The sequence below is a fragment of the Macaca mulatta genome, chromosome 13 (genome assembly GCF_049350105.2).
Source record: "Macaca mulatta isolate MMU2019108-1 chromosome 13, T2T-MMU8v2.0, whole genome shotgun sequence".
Taxonomy (NCBI): Eukaryota; Metazoa; Chordata; class Mammalia; order Primates; family Cercopithecidae; genus Macaca; species Macaca mulatta.
Genome location: NC_133418.1, coordinates 63,419,250 through 63,436,114, shown reverse-complemented (window position 1 = coordinate 63,436,114; position 16,865 = coordinate 63,419,250). Strand labels below are relative to the sequence as shown.

General features: G+C 37.0%; 1 protein-coding gene across 6 annotated transcripts in view; it reads right to left on the bottom strand.

The window, feature by feature from the left end:
* USP34 (ubiquitin specific peptidase 34) overlaps nucleotides 1–16,865 on the bottom strand; it is a 288,223-nt gene that overhangs the window by 144,205 nt on the left and 127,153 nt on the right. For all 6 annotated transcript variants that reach the window (XM_028832452.2, XM_028832455.2, XM_028832453.2 and 3 more), the window contains 5 exons: nucleotides 16,506–16,720; nucleotides 11,956–12,071; nucleotides 11,738–11,865; nucleotides 6,064–6,153; nucleotides 3,142–3,237 (listed from right to left, as the gene is read on the bottom strand). In XM_028832452.2, the coding sequence (XP_028688285.1) occupies nucleotides 3,142–3,237; nucleotides 6,064–6,153; nucleotides 11,738–11,865; nucleotides 11,956–12,071; nucleotides 16,506–16,720 (645 nt within the window). The remainder of the gene's footprint in view (nucleotides 1–3,141; nucleotides 3,238–6,063; nucleotides 6,154–11,737; nucleotides 11,866–11,955; nucleotides 12,072–16,505; nucleotides 16,721–16,865) is intronic.

Here is a 16,865-nt window from a genome sequence, read left to right as displayed (position 1 = left end):
ATCTGCACTGAAAAAAAAATACTGAAATAAGTATGCTTGAACAAAAAGTAGCAAATGTACAACTGTTTTACACCCCGAAGGAATAGAAATTACTAATTTGGAAATTATACCAAATTAGTCCAGACAACATCTCTCTGTTCTAAGAGTTTTAGTCTCCTAGGACGGCAGCCAACAAGGCAGATTGAAAGGTTGGAAAGATTATTCTAGTATACTCTAAAAAAAAAAAAACATAAAACACATATCCAAAGAGCCCTACTCGTTTTTCAATGCAGAAGCAATGTTTTGCTCACCTCTGATTCCACTAACAAAATGAGTAACTCCACTGTTTTCAAAGCAGTGAACAACTAAGTCTCAGACGTATGTTCCTTTTTGATACTTAATGTTGGATTTTCTCTTTATGAGGATGATTCATTTTATGACTTCCATTCCCCTTTCACTATGCCTCTCAAGTCCTGCTCTTGGTGGGAGCTCTTTTATAACCTAGTGTTTATTTCTTTGCTGACAAGTAATTAACTCCCCATGTCCTAATAAAAACGTGGGTTATGTGTGGTTTTTATTTCTGCTCTTTGTTGATCCTGTGATTTCTGTTTGTTTTGTTTTTGAGACGGAGTTTCGCTCTTGTTGCCCAGGCTGGAGTACAATGGTACAATCTTGGCTCACTGCAACCTCCACCTCCTGGGTTCAAGTGGTTCTCCTGCCTCAGCCTTCTGAGTAGCTGGGATTACAGGTATGCGCCACCACACCTGGCTAATTTTTTTTGTATTTTTAGTAGAGACGAGGTTTTTCCATGTTGGTCAGGCTGGTCCTGAACTCCCAACCTCAGGTGATCCGCCCGCCTCGGCCTCCCAAGATGTTGGGATTACAGCCATGAGCCACCATGCCTGGCAATCCTATGATTTTTATAGAGCATAAACAGAATGTTCGGATTCAAGAGGCCAACATTATCCTCAAACTCTGCTTCAATAGGAATAAAGAAGGATACTGACTTGGAAGAACAGTTAGAACTTTAATTTTAAAAGAATACATTCTGTTTAAAGCTAACTTTGCAAGCAAAGCTATGGGATACAGTAAATAGAAATACTCCAGAAATATCGGCCGGGCGCGGTGGCTCAAGCCTGTAATCCCAGCACTTTGGGAGGCCGAGACGGGCGGATCACAAGGTCAGGAGATCGAGACCACAGTGAAACCCCGTCTCTACTAAAAATACAAAAAATTAGCCGGGTGCGGTGGCGGGCGCCTGTAGTCCCAGCTACTCAGGAGGCTGAGGCAGGAGAATGGCGGGAACCCGGGAGGCGGAGCTTGCAGTGAGCTGAGATCCGGCCACTGCACTCCAGCCCAGGCAACAGTGTGAGACTCCGTCTCAAAAAAAAAAAAAAAAAAAAAAAAAAAGAAATACTCCAGAAATAATTTGATAAGCTTGTAGAATAAGCTATCTTTAAAAAAAAAAAAAAAAATTCAACAATAAAACTGGAAAGGTTGAGTTTAGATCATAGGCAGCCCAGAATATTAAGCTGAAGAGACTGGTATTTTATTTATGCCATGAAGAATCTCTGGATGGGGTTAAGAGACAGAATTCTTGTATCTTTCTTATGCTACATTCTTTGTTTTAACCAGGTAACTACAATTTGTAGATAATCTATGTGCCAAGTGCAATTCACTATATCATTTCATTAAATTCTTACAAACACTTATAAGGTAAATAATTGGAATTAGAGGGGTAAATAATTGAAATAAGGTTAAAATAATAGATTAATAACCTGGATCTACATCTGTATGATTCTCAAGCCCATGGGCTTCCCACCAGTACCATACTGCTTTCCTAATTTGACAGAAGGACTGAACCAGCATATGGGAAGACTGAGGCAAGGAGACTACCTAGAGGTAGTTATAAGGACAAAAGTAGTGCTTGGGGAAATGTCAATTTGTGAAAAGACATGCGGTATATTTTAACAAAAAGGTAGAGAATAATGGCAGCATAATGTCACATTTACAAATACAAATTCTATAACAGAAACAGACTGTGGCGGTAAAAAAGCTCGCTCTATTTTTATGTGTGACGTTGGAGAAGTTGTCATATCATAGCTTCAGTATACTCATTTGTAAAGTAAGACTCTCTCAAACGGGTTGTTGCATATCTTAAAGTAGTTGGTATCTGACACATTGGTATATATCAATAAGCACTGGCTTTTTGGTTATCATCATCATCATCATTACTCATGTTTGGAAATAAGCGTACAAAAATGCCTGAAGTCTCAAGTTTTAGGCAAGTGGGAAGATAGCTGCACCCTAAAGGACACAGTAAAAATAACATCCAGAGAACTGATTTGTGCAGGGAAATAAATTTATTTTTAGAAGTATGTATGCCTTAAATATCTATGACTTTTCCCAACACTTCCACAGTCTGCTTAGTTTCCACCTTTGTGGAAGTTTTCTATGTGATTTTTTTCAATCACAGCGTGATTCCTCCTCTTCTCCACTAACACGCCAGTAGTGGCACTGAACTGGTTTCCTCAACATGGACATCAGTCCACAACAATCAGTTCACCCGCAGAAATCTTCTGAATCTCCTATGCCATCTCCCCTCAAATACAGCTATACCACCACCAATCCATTTCTACCAATTCTTGTCCTAAATCACTTGAATATATCCAGAGAATATTTTGATACATAAGAAAACATTAATGATATACCACCAGTTTTAAAACCTTCCACGTCCTAAACTTTCTACTAGTATGCAATTATAATAAAATGTTTTAACTTAACTATATGTTAAATATAGTATAAGTAAATATTTACAAATTTTAGAATCAATGCTCTAATATGTTAAGACAAGCATATCTATGGTTTCTGAAAAATATATTTACTTTTGATTCCTAAAAACAGTATGTCTGAACAAATCTCAATAGTGAAGGTTAACCAACCCCCAAAAGTGAGTCAGTTACATTTACCTAAGAATTTAAGAGTAACACCTAAGAATCTTTCAGCTTAAAAAGTTCTAGCAGCCTTTTCATAATTTTATACAAATGAAGTTTTCTGTTACAATTATTTACTAAATGGAAAAAAGTTAAAACACTGGGAAATTATTTTTCAAAGGAAAGACAATCCACACAAACGTCTTTAACTCAGTTGAGAGGTACTCACAGTGCATGTTTTTGTCTTCCTTCTCTCACAGTTTGAATGTAGTATACCAAATTATCAAAGAAAAGCTTCATCATGTTCAGTTCTTTTTCTGCCCACCTGGCCCAAATAAAAGAAAAAATAATTTTAAAGTGGGCAGGGTAAGAGAATAAATCTATGCTATGACAGTAAATATGCAAATCTTAAAAAATCTTCAAATGTAAAATTTTACAGTTACCAAAAATATACATGTTTTATATTTGAATGGTGAAAAGATATAAAGCAATGTTCCTTCATTTTTATGAATTTAAAGTACCTTTATAAGTTTTTAATCTCAAAATAATGCCTGTGAAAGCGCTATTATCAATGACTAATTGGAGTTAATATTAAAAGTAATATGATACCATTTCATATAAGGATATACTATGTGCTTTGGTCATTGCTTAGCAGAATATCTGGCATATGGAAGGCATACAATAAACTTACTGCATATATCTTTTGTCATTAATTTGCTTATTTTCGAACGAATTAAAAAAAAAAAAAAATCAAAGAAATACCCAGCACTGAGTTCCAAAATAATGTAGAAATACTACAATGAAAACACAAATAGTGGCATATACATTCAGAGATCCCAGGGTCCATAACTTCCATAACTAACATAATGTATTTCATATAACACCTATTAGCAATTTATCTGTTAAAATGTACAGATGTAGAAGTACTAAAATTCTGTAAGTTCCAATATAATTTACATCATGTTTCTGTTATAGCCATATTTTAAACAGAAGTTACTTTCACCTTGCTAATGACTAAAGGTCAAGTGGTAGAAAGAAGAAAGACTTTGGGTTTGAAACCAGCTCCAATATACTTGCTATAACACGGCTTCAGGCAAGTAAGCTGACCTCTGGAAGTCTGTTTGCTTGAAGGTTTATTAAAAGAGTCAAGGATAAGTTTCCAATTTTAAACTATGGGCCATTAGAGTGAGTTTAAGAGAGAATATGTACTAAATATTGAGTACTGCTACACATACTAGATTCACAATAAATGATAGTTTTTGTTGTTACTGATGTCAAATAACCACAGGAGCTTAGAGTTCTTTTAAGTGATGTACTTTATGAAATTTAGGATACCAATCTCTTGTGGTAATGGAAACCCTGTGAATTTTCCTTAATTAAGTTTATTTACATTTAATTTAAGGAACAAGCTAAAAGGGTTTCAACTCAGTAATACTTAGGTTCAAGTACTTGATTAAGTAACTGAATATTCAGAGACTGCCCCTTCTATACAAGAAAGTTGCTCCTTAATATGAAGCACCTCCACTGATTAAAATGACACCTGCTCACCTGTGTTAGCACCAAATAAATACCTTTACTGCATTAGAATTTTGAAATTCAGCCACTTAAAAACTACAGAAAGAGGCAATGAAAAAGGGCTCACACTATTCTTGTTCTTCAGTGATGTTAAATGCTTTCCCCTACCCTTCCTTTTGGAAACTTAAGGACCGTCCTTGCAAAAATAGAACTTTCACTGGATTCTTACTGTAGTATTAACCAAAGAAAGAGACTAATATACTTCTAAATAATAAAGGTTCAGATTAAACATAATCCCTTTAAAAGAACAATAAGAAGCAAGGTATATGACTCAGAAGAACTAACTTCACCCAATCTGGAATTACACTGCAGACTTCCAAGAACTATAAAAGCGATACACCATTGTGAAAGCAAACAAGTGTTCTTACCACCTAAGCTTAGAATTGAGAATTTGACCTCACAAATGAATCCTTCAATAAGTCGAATATTCCCTAAAATTCAAATGTCTCTGCAATCTCTCCAAAAGCTTATTTAGAATAAAGTACACAACACATCTTCCTCGTGTATTGTTCGTGGTAGACAACTTTCTCCAGACTTATTACCAAAACATGGGGTCAATTTCACATAAAAGTTCTGCCTTTGGAAGAATTATTTTAATATTCATTAATCATAAGTTCTCCATAAATGTAAAGCAGTACAAGTTGAATATCCCTTATCCAAAATGCCAGGGACCAGAAGTGTTTCAGATTTTTTCAGATTCTGGAGTATTTGCAGAATGCATAGCAGTTGAACACAGCTAATCCAAAAATCCAAATTCCAAAATGCTCCAATGAACATTTTCTTTGAGCGTCATACTGGTGCTCTAAAAATGTTGGATTATGGAGCATTTCAGATTTTAGATTTTTCAGATTAGGCATACTCAACCTGTAATAGGGTAGTGTCAAGATTGCCCCAAACACGACTGTAGGTCTACAGCCAATTCCTAGAAACGGGAAAAATTAAAGGCACGCTAGAGTTTACTTTAGTGTGGCTCTTCTTCAAAAGTACTCTGCTGTAGCTGCATACACTAAACATCTCTCTGAAATTAGAGTATTAATTGCTAAAGTACTGTTCTCAAACTACAAAGAAAATAAAACACAGATTTTCCTACTCATCAAGATATAATCTCCACAGGGCTAAGTGGCAGAGAAATCTAAGAAAACAAATCACATGAAACTCAAATTTTCCTGGTACAGAGTAAAAGCTTGTAGGCTGTCCAGGCGTGGTGGCTCACACTTGTAATCCCAGCATTTTGGGAGGCCAAAGCGGGTGGATCATGAGGTCAGGAGATCAAGACCATCCTGGCTAACACAGTGAAACCCTGCCTCTACTAAAAATACAAAAAATTAGCTGGGCACGGTGGCAGGCGCCTGTAGTCCCAGCTACTCAGGAGGCTGAGGCAGGAGAATGGCGCGAACCCAAGAGGCAGAGCTTGCAGTGAGCCGAGACAGCGCCACTGCAGTCAGGCCTGAGTGAAAGAGTGTGACTTCGTCTCAAAAAAAGAAAAAAAAAAAAAAAAAAGCTTGTAGGTTAGTCAAAACCTTTAGATAACTATAATTTGAAAAACATCTTTAAAATAAATATTTTATTTACTTACATTGTTATCCAGTGTGTATCGTAACTGCTCCCAAACTGCTGAAAAGTACCAAATAGTTTTGGAAGAAGACGAAGTGAAATTACTACTGATCTGAAACAGAAGAAACATTCACAGAATAAAGTAATTTTAGTAATTATTTTTATAGAAATTCGGCTATTTAAAATTTCAAATGTTAAAAGTTTTAATGAATTTTATATCGAGATATATTATTTACACAAACATTAAATTTTTTTCTCAAAAGTATAAATTCATTTTACACTTTATATATATTAGGGCAAGAAGTCCAAGTTTAAAAATTCCAATCCAAGACCTTTAAGGTAAAACATACTATAAATATCTGGGTATAAAAGCAAGTGAAGAGCATTTAAAGATCTTTCTTAAACTATTTCTTCACAAGTCATCACTACCACTTTCTCCTAAATTCTCAACATGATTTGCATTCAAATTGAGAATCACGGCCTTATGAACCATGTCACTAATGGAAGCATGCCACATACCTCAAAAGTATAAGGAGCAGAAAGGGGAAAGGACGTTACTTTAAAACTTCAAGTAGGGCCGGGCGCGGTGGCTCAAGCCTGTAATCCCAGCACTTTGGGAGGCCGAGGCGGGTGGATCACGAGGTCAGGAGATCGAGACTATCCTGGCTAACATGGTGAAACCCCGTCTCTACTAAAACTACAAAAAACTAGCCTGGCGTGGCGGCGGCGCCTGTAGTCCCAGCTACGCGGGAGGCTGAGGCAGGAGAATGGCGTGAACCCGGGAGGCGGAGCTTGCAGTGAGCTGAGATCCGGCCACTGTACTCCAGCCTGGGCGACACAGCGAGACTCCGTCTCAAAAAAAAAAAAAAAAACTTCAAGTAGATTTGAGTCTGCCTGTCCTCTGAAAGGAACAGGTATAGGACAGATACTGACACAGAAATTCTGGAAGTAGGAAAGGAGGTTGGCTGCATGAGCCTTAAGAGAGGCAAAACAAATTCTAATGAAGAACTAAACTTATTTTAATCTTAGGAGCCAATATTGCTTCATCAAAAAATTTTTCATGAATTTAGGCAGTAAATAAAATTTCTTCAATAAACATGTTTTCATTTATAAAATGCAATGTGGAAGCAAGTATATGATGTTTGACGTTAGAGAAACAGGATGCCAGGCATTAAGTGGTTATTGAGCTCAGTGAATACTGGTGTGGTTCATGTAAGAGAAAAACCAGAAATAGGAATGTAGAAATAAGACTCATCTTCCTTCTACTCCTACCCTAAAAGAATGCTGTTCTCCAGAATTATTGAGGAATAATTACATTGTACATGACTAAAAAATTTTAAAGAGTTTTTCCTAAGATTATCTAAAAAACTCCAACTTTTCTCCCATTTAAAAGAATTAAATTCCAAAGAACAAAGACACACATTTTAAGTGCTATAATGACCAAGGACAGATTCAAAGTCATCCTAAAGCACTAAACATTATTAAAACTGAGAAATTTGTTTTTAAATGATAGAAAGTACAGCTTTTAGACTAAAAATTAATGAAACACAGAATGGGAAAGATTATTTATTGGCTTGGTGATAATAATTTATGTTTCAATGAAAAAGGAAACTTTACAAAATCAAATATACAACTCATTCCAATGATGATGAAATTGTAGAATTTCTCGTATAATGACTATGAGATGTTATACTACCAAGTTCTTTGCCCAAGTAGTTCTGACTACTGATATGCTTACAAAACTAACAAAAGCATAAAAGGGAAGTGTTATAGTCAAACTTATATTTCACAGATTCTTTCAAGAGTGAAAATTGCAAATACCAAAACACATAATTTTAGGCAACAATGTGGTTAGGATAAAAAGGTTCAATGGCCAACCACAAAGGCTCAATGGCCAATGCATAATGGTTCATGCCTGTAATCCCAACACTTTGGGAAGTCGAGGTGAACAGATTGAGCCCAGGAGTTTGAGACCAGCCAGGACAACACAGTGAGACCCAGTCTCTGCAAAAAATACAAAAGATTAGCCAGCCATGATGGCACGTGCCTGTAGTCCCACCTCCTCAGGAGGCTGAGGTGGGAGACTTGCCTGAGCCTGGGAGGCGGAGACTGCAGTGAGCTGAGATCACACTACTGCACTTGGGCCTGGGCAACAGAGTGAGACTGTCTCACAGACAAGAAAAAGGTTCAATGATCCAGAGTAGTAATACACTAATTTTAGACTCAAGAATAATCCTATCATACTGAATTGCACTAGCTGTTTGGTTTATTTCAAGAGTTTGGTTGTAACCAAAAGCTTATGACTATGCAACAGTGTGGTAGTCCCATAAGAATTCCTAACGCAGTTTTTTGTTATCTTAGAACAGAGATATTCACTGTTGGTCTTCACAGCTGAAGTTACATATGGATGATTTTGTCTAATCTAGGATTCCATATTTTAAAGAAGTATATTCTACAAAATAGTCATTTAAAACTACAGTATATATCAAAAGTTGACATGAAATGCCATATATAATATAGTCTCTAGGGAAGGAAAACAAATTGTGTGTGTGTGTCTGCACATTTTTTTTTTTTTTTTTGAGACAGGGTCTCACTGTGTTGCCCAAGTTGGAGTGCAGTGGTGCAATCTTGGCTCGCTGCAGCCTTGACTTCCCACCTCAGCCTCCCAAGTAGCTGTAACTACAGGTATGTGCCACCATGCCCAGCTAATTTTAAAGTTTTTCTGTAGAGATGGGGTCTTCCTATGTTGCCAAGGCTCGTCTCAAACTACTGGGCTCAATAGATCCCCCGTCTCAGCCTCTCAAAGTGTTGGAATTACAGTCATGAGACACTGTACCTGGTCCCTTTTGGATCTTTTAAATTTTCCTACCTATAAAAGAAATATGTACTCATTTTAGGAAGACTGAGTAACAAAAAGGCACAAAGAAAAAAAAATTCAAACTGGGTGCGGTGGCTCGCGCCTGTAATCCCAACACTTTGACAGGTCAAGGCGAGCAGATCACTTGAGGTCGGGAGTTCGAGACCAGTCTGGCCAACATGGCAAAACTCCATCTCTACTAAAAATATAAAAGTTAGCTGGGCAAGGTGGTGTACACCTATATTCCCAAGTTACTTCAGAGGCTGAGTAAGGAGAATCACTTGAACCTGGGAAGCAGAGGTTGCAGTGAGCCAAGATCATGTCACTGCACTCCAGCCTGAGCAACTGAGCGAGATTCCATCTCCAAAAAACAAAACAAAAAAGCAAACCTCAATCCTCCCAAAAATAACTATTGTAGAGATTACATTCTGACTTATTTCTTACAATCTTTTCTTTTTAACAGTTAGGCCTCTAATTATTTGCCTCAATCATTATATAATCTTTGAAAACAGAACCCTTCATGGCTGCATGATATCTAATCTTTCATACAGCTTTCTCTTCTTGTTGAAGTATAATAAACTTACATACAAAAAGAGGGCACAGTTCAAAATTCTGAGGTAAACACATCTATGCAACCAGCAACCAAATCAAGAAACATATCAATATCAGCATTCCAAGAGCCTCTACTGTGTCCCCTTCCAACCACTAGTCACCCCTCAGGGTAGCTATTATCCAGTCTACTAAATACAAGAACTCACCTGTTTTTACATGATATAAATAAAATAATAGAGATATATATTGCTTTTGTGTCTGGCTTCTTTCTTGCAACACTGTTTGTGATATTCATCCAAGTTGTTCCATGTAGTTGTTTTACTGTTCATTCAATGTTATTGCTATATAGTATTTCTATGAGTAGTCCACAATTATCCTTTCTACTTTTTTTTTTGCATTTGAATAGCTATGCAAAGAATATGTAGTTATTTGAGACAGGATTTCACTCTGTTGCTCAGGGCTGGAGTGCAGTGACATGATCATGACTCATTGCAGCCTGAACCTCCCCAGGCACAAGCAATCCTCCTACCTCAGCCTCCCAAGTAGCTGGGACTACAGGCACGCACCACCACACCTGGATGCTTTTATTTGTATTTTTTGTAGAGGTGAGGTTTTACCACACTGCCCATGCTGGTCTCAGTCCTGGGCTCATGCAATCCACCTATCTTGGCCTCCCAAAGTGCTGAGATTATAGCCATGAGCTACCACACCTGGCCCAGTTATTTTCAATAGGGCTGCTGTTAGCATTCTTGACTCTGCCTTTGGGTGATCACCAGGGTGTATTTTGTGAGGCATATACTTAGAAGAGGAATTACTGGGTCACAGGGTAGGCAGACGCAAATATGGGGAGTACAAATTATTGAACCACTTATTAAAATTTGTGTTTTCACAAAGACTTTTAAAAGAAAATTAACATTTTACAATTAACTGTTATAAAGCCTATGTAAATGATGACATATCATCCAGCCATTAAAGGAATTCTTTTCAAAGAATATATACCGGCCAGGCACAGTGTGTAATCCCAGCACTTTGGGAAGCCAAGGCAGGAGGATCACCTGAGGTGAGGAGTTGAAGACCAGCCTGGACAACATGGTGAAACCCCCTCTCTACAAAAATACAAAAATTAGCCAGCCATGATGGCAGGAGCCTGAGGTGGGAGAACTGCTTGAATGCGAGAGGCAGAGGTTTCAGTGAGCCAAGATCACACCATTGCATTCCAGCCTGGAAAATGGAGCAAGACTCCATGTCAAAAAAAAAAACAAAGAATGTATACCAAAGGAGGCAACTGATCCATTTACAGAGTTCTATTAGTGGTTTCTTATATGTGCATGAACAAGGAATTTTTCTACTGTAACTGTTCAATGTATTGCCCTTTAAAGAACCAAAAAAAAAAAAAGAAAATATAGCATGTACTTTTAAAATTCAATTGGGGAAAAAATATTTTCAAGCACTCAGATATTCGATAAAATTAAACAATCATAGCAGGCCTACACAGATGTGAGCGGAAAACAATATATTAATAACTGAACTGACAACATACACATCAGAATCATATTTTCACTACATTAGAGAATAGAACACTATCAGAGCAGTATAGGTCAAGGAAACATGAAACTATATCCACGGAAGAACACTGAAAATCAAGAAATGTGTAAGCAACTGAGTCCCAATGAGAAGTACATAACTATGAGGCAGAATTCAAACGAGAGAAAAAACACTAACCTGTTTAAAAAAAAAAACAAAAAACAAAAAAAAACACACTTTGAGGTATGACAAAGAACTGTACATATCTAATATATACAACTTGATGAGTTACTAACCTAGTATTTTATGTACTACAAATGCTGAGACATTAAAAGACACACCTAAATGGAAGAACAATGCTGTTATCAAAGTGTTTATATTGTAGCTTAAGTAAAATTTCACTTAACTTATTTAGCATCCTTTATGAGACAGTTCAAGAACATTTAACTGCAATTTGAAAACACAGTAATCACCAAGGTGTTTCCAGAATCAAAAAGACAGTATCTTTTTTTTTGTTTGTTTCTGTTGGGTGGATCTAACAAAGAATGGTGAAAGGTGCTGAAAAGAGCAACACTGAGTGCTTAAAATACGAACCATGTGAGGAAGAAGCCTCTAAATTTAATATGAGAACTACAATTACTAAGAAACAGATTAATACAGGTATATGAAACAGTATAAAAACATCACACCTAGTCAACAAGAATGTCCCCCCACACCCAAATACTTTGACTACTGCATTAAAAATTTTTAAATTCCTCTTTACCTGTTGTTTCCCAAGTTTTCAAGGCAACCTTCAATGAATCTCATTCGAATCTGTCTATCTGTAAACCAACATACTAACGAACAAAGAAGTTTCTCTGCTTCATTTATTAATCCTTCAGAAAGATTAACCTATAAAAAATGTACATAAAATTATTATTTATCCTAATTGCATCTTGCTGAAATTTCTTAGTCGTCTGGCTCTTAATTTAAATAACTTACTGCATCTTCATCCTGGACTATATCCCACAACAAAGTGTTTCCTTTCTTGCAAACATTATCCAAATTAATGTCTGTAACAGCATTACTGTTGAATTGATGTTTATGAACTACAGGTCCTGAAAACGGGGGAAAAAAAAACAGCATACTATAGAGAAACGCAGCTGACTGATTATAGCATTCGTGTGGTTAGCAAATCCAAACAAAAGTATAGGATATTTTTCTCAGATCATAAAATAAAAACACATTAGCACAATTTTTTTTTGTTGCTTTGTTTTGTTTTTGTTTCTTTTTAAAGAGACTGAGTCTCACTTTGTTAGCCAGGCTGGTCTCAAACTTGTGGCCTCTAATAATCTCCTTCCTCAGCCTCCCAAAGTGTTGGGATTACAGGTTTAAGTCACTGCACCCAGCATGGCACAATACTTATGAAAAGAATAGTGCCATTTAGATTTGATAAGGCTAAAGTGAAATCGTTTCCTTGCTATAGTCTCTTTGCTATTTATAATTAATATTTTCACGTCAAGAGAACTGTACATAAATACTTGAAACTAAGTGTGAATAAGACAACGTATTTGAAATAATTATTTTCCCAACAGACATTCCTCTAAATGACCTATATAATCTTTTATAATTCCTATATTTAAAAAAAAAACACTATTTTTATTGAAGATAATTTACCCAAAACATTCAAATTAAAAGACTATTATAGAAATACTACATTTTGTTTAGACATTCACCAGTTACAGTCCTGTAACTATCCAAACTAGAAATATTTGGATAGTTTCTAGTTTTACACTATTATTAAAAAACTACCATAAACATCCATGTAACAAATTTTGTGTAATTTCCTTTCCTTTCTCTTGGGTAAATACCGAGGATTGACATCGCTGAGTCATAAGGTATTATGTATGTTTAACAGAAAACTACTGAAAAGATTTCCAAAGTGGTTGTGCCATTTTACATTCCCATCAGCAGTGTATGACAGCAATAGTTAGTCCCTTTCTTCCATATCCTCCCTAATACCGTAGCACTGTCACTCTTTAATTTCAGCCATTCTAACAGGTATGTGGCGTAATCTCATTAAGGTTTTTAATTTCCATTTCTCTAATGACTAATGATGTTGTGAATCTTTTTGTGTGCTTAGTAGCTATGTGTACACCTTTTTGGTGAAATAAATAATTTGCCACTCTTTAACTGGGCTGTCTTACTATTGAGTTATGAAATTATTTTATATTCCAAATACAATCAATTTCTTACATATATAATTTTCAAATATTTCTTCTAGTCTGTGGCTTTTTTTTTTTTTTTTTGGATGGGTGGGGGGATTGTTTTGGTATTTACCTTTTAAAATTTTATTAAAATACATATATAATCAAGATGGAGAACATTTCTATCTCCTCAGAAAGTTCCCTTGTGATCCTTTACAATCAATCCCCACCCTCAAGCCCTAGGCAATGATTGAGGAGCTTTCTGTCCTTACAAATTACTTTTGACCGTTCTAGAACTGCACATAAGTAATACATAGTATGTACTTTCTTCTATTTCTAGCTTCTTTTGCTCAGAATGATGTTTCTCAATATTCATCCATGATTTTGGACATGTCTATGTAGTTCTTTCCTTTCTACTGATCAGCAAAATTCCACTATGTGAATATACCAGTTAATTCCAGTTGGAAGGGCTTCTGAATAAAGGCACACACATGAATAAATCTTTTGGCAGACATGTTTTCATTTCTCTTGGGTAAAAACTGAGGGCAGGCCGGGCACGGTGGCTCAAGCCTGTAATCCCAGCACTTTGGGAGGCCGAGATGGGCGGATCACGAGGTCAGGAGATCGAGACCATCCCGGCTAACACGGTGAAACCCCGTCTCTACTAAAAATACAAAAAACTAGCCGGGCGAAGTGGCGGGCGCCTGTAGTCCCAGCTACTCGGGAGGCTGAGGCAGGAGAATGGCATAAACCCGGGAGGCAGAGCTTGCAGTGAGCTGAGATCTGGCCACTGTACTCCAGCCTGGGCGGCAAAGCGAGACTCCGTCTCAAAAAAAAAAAAAAAAAAAAAAACTGAGGGCAAAAAAACTTCTGGGTCATATGGTAGGTAAATATTTAACTTTGTGATAAAGCAATTTGATACAGTTTGAATGTTTTGTCCCCTCCAAATCTCATGTTGAAATGTGACCTCCAATGTTGGAGGTGAGCCTAGTAGGAGGCGTTTGGGTCATGGCAGCAGATCCCTAATGAATGTTTTCATGCTGTCCTCATCATAGTGTGAGTTCTCATATTGACTTCAGATGAGACCTGGTTGTTTAGAAAAGAGTGGCACCCCTCAAACCCCCCGTTTCCACTTTCACCATGAGACCTCTGTTCCCCCTTCACATTCTGCCATGATTGTAAGCTCCCTGTGGTCCTCATCAGAAGCAGATGCTGGCACTATGCTTCTTGCACAACCTGCAGAACTGTGAGCCAAAATAAACCATTTCTGTTCATAAACTACCCAGCCTCAGGTATTTCTTTTTTTTTTTTCTTTTTTTTTTTTTTTGAGATGCAGTCTCACTCTGTTGCCCAGGATGGAGTGGAGTGGTGTGATCTTGGCTCACTGCAACCCCCACCTCTCGGGTTCAAGTGATTCTCGTGCTTCAGCCTCCCAAGTAACTGGGACGACAGGTGCCCGCCACCACATCCAGCTAATTTTTGTATTTTTAATACCAACAGGGTTTCACCATGTTGGCCAAGCTGGCCTCGAGCTGCTGACCTCAAGTGATCCACCTGTCTCGGCCTCCCAAAGTGCTGGGATTACAGGCGTGAGCCACTGCACCAGGCCATTTGTTTACAGCAACACAATAATGGACTAACACACAGTTCCCCCAAGTGATTATATTTTATGTTCCACAGCAAGATATGACAGTTCCAGCTCCACATTCTAATGTTAATCCTTGATAGTATCAGTCCTTAATTTTACTCATTTCAATAGGTATGTAGTAGTACCTCGCTGTGGTTTTAACTTACATTTACCAGATGACAAGAAATACTGTGAATGTACTTATTGCCCATTTCTTTTTTTTTTTAAACGGAGTATCACACTGTCACCCAGGCTGGAGTGCAGTGGCGTGATCTCGGCTCACTGCAACCTCCATTGCCCAGGTTCAAGCGATTTTCCTCCCTCAGCCTCCCAAGTAGCTGGCACTACAGGCGAGCACCACCATGCCCAGCTAATTTTTTTTTTTTTTTTTTTTTTGCATTTTTAGTAGGGATGGAGTTTCACCATGTTGGCTAGGCTAGTCTCGAACTCCTGACCTCAAGGGATCTGCCCACCTCAGCCTTCCAAAGTGCTAGGATTATAGGTGTAAGCCACCATACCCAGCCCTTATTGACCAATTCTATGTATCATCTTTTATGCAGTATCTGTTTGACACTTTTGCCCATTTTTAAAGTGATTGTCTTACTGTGTTGGAGGAGGTCTTCTAGTACTAAAAACATTGTAATACAAGGTAGACTTGGAAAGCATTAACATATACTATCATTTTATTCTGTCTACAAAAGGTTGCGAAAAGAAAATAACCATTTTGTTCAATTTCTAACTCCATGCGGTAAAAAATAGGTAAAATACTGATTAAAGGAAAATTTGAGATAAGAATGGTAACAATTTACAAATATGGCATCACATTCAGTCAGATGACCTCAATCTAACCTATTGCCTTCTCAACAACCACAACAGCACAACAATAAGTCAAAGTAACTTAACCTAGACAGATCACGTACAAAAAAGATGTACAAATCAGTAAATTGATCCAAGATCCACAAGTTGTGTTTCCAAGTGCGTTCATGGCCTCAGCCTAAACCTAATCCATCAGGTTTACTTTTAATGTACTGTCATCCCAAAACCCATTTACTAGGCCAGTATACATTGATGATACCAACCAAACAAGAGGTTAAAGGCCTTTAAACTGCCAATTCTAAAACTGTTTTTACTTTCTTATTTTTTTCTTGCTTTACTCATTAATTCCCTAGTACTCTTTACCTTCCTCCATCTTCCATTCTTTCAAGTCTGGTCAAGTCCTATTACTTTAAGATTGATTTAGACTTGAACAATGATTTCTCAAACTCACTCCTCTTTATTCCCTCCTACCCTTCCCTAACCCCAAGCAACCACTAACCTTCCTTCTGCCTGCAGATTTGCCTATTCTAGACATGTCATATAAACAGAATCATATAATTTTATCTTTTGTGATTTCCTATTACTTTTAGGTCCTATGATTTCTAAATATAAATTATAATACAACCATATATTTTCTAAAATACAGAGCTTTAATTATTACATATTATTGCTATGTATTTTCTTTTCCCACTGAGTATCTCGATAGAACTGCAAGGCCTTATTTATATTCATGATGGAGTATTTATAATAATTCCCTTGGGGGAAAAAAACTACCATATGGAAACTGTTTTGACAAAAACATTTAAGTACCAAACCTTAACTATCGATTCCTTTCAACAATGTAAGATAAATTATTCCTGTTGTGAAGAAGGTAATATATTTCACTTACTGTAGAGTCTTACCTTGACTAAGATGTTCATGGTAAATGGAAGCTAAATTGGGAAGATGTTGTTGGAGGTGAGACGTCAGTTCTGCATGTGAATTAATCTGAACTAGCTCCTCTTCACATCCAGATTCTTCACCATCAAAATCAGCCATATTTTTTTCTGATTTTGCACTGACCTGGGAGCTACTACAACTGACATCATCTGCACTTAGCATATCATCAACCATATGCCTACAAAACAGAGAAAAGCACAAAGTTAGTAATTACAAATGTAAATCTAATTTGGGAACCACAAAAAACACCTCTCTTAAACTTACAAATACACTCAGAAACAAAGCTACATCTGCTTATTAACAATATGCAATGTTGAGAGCTT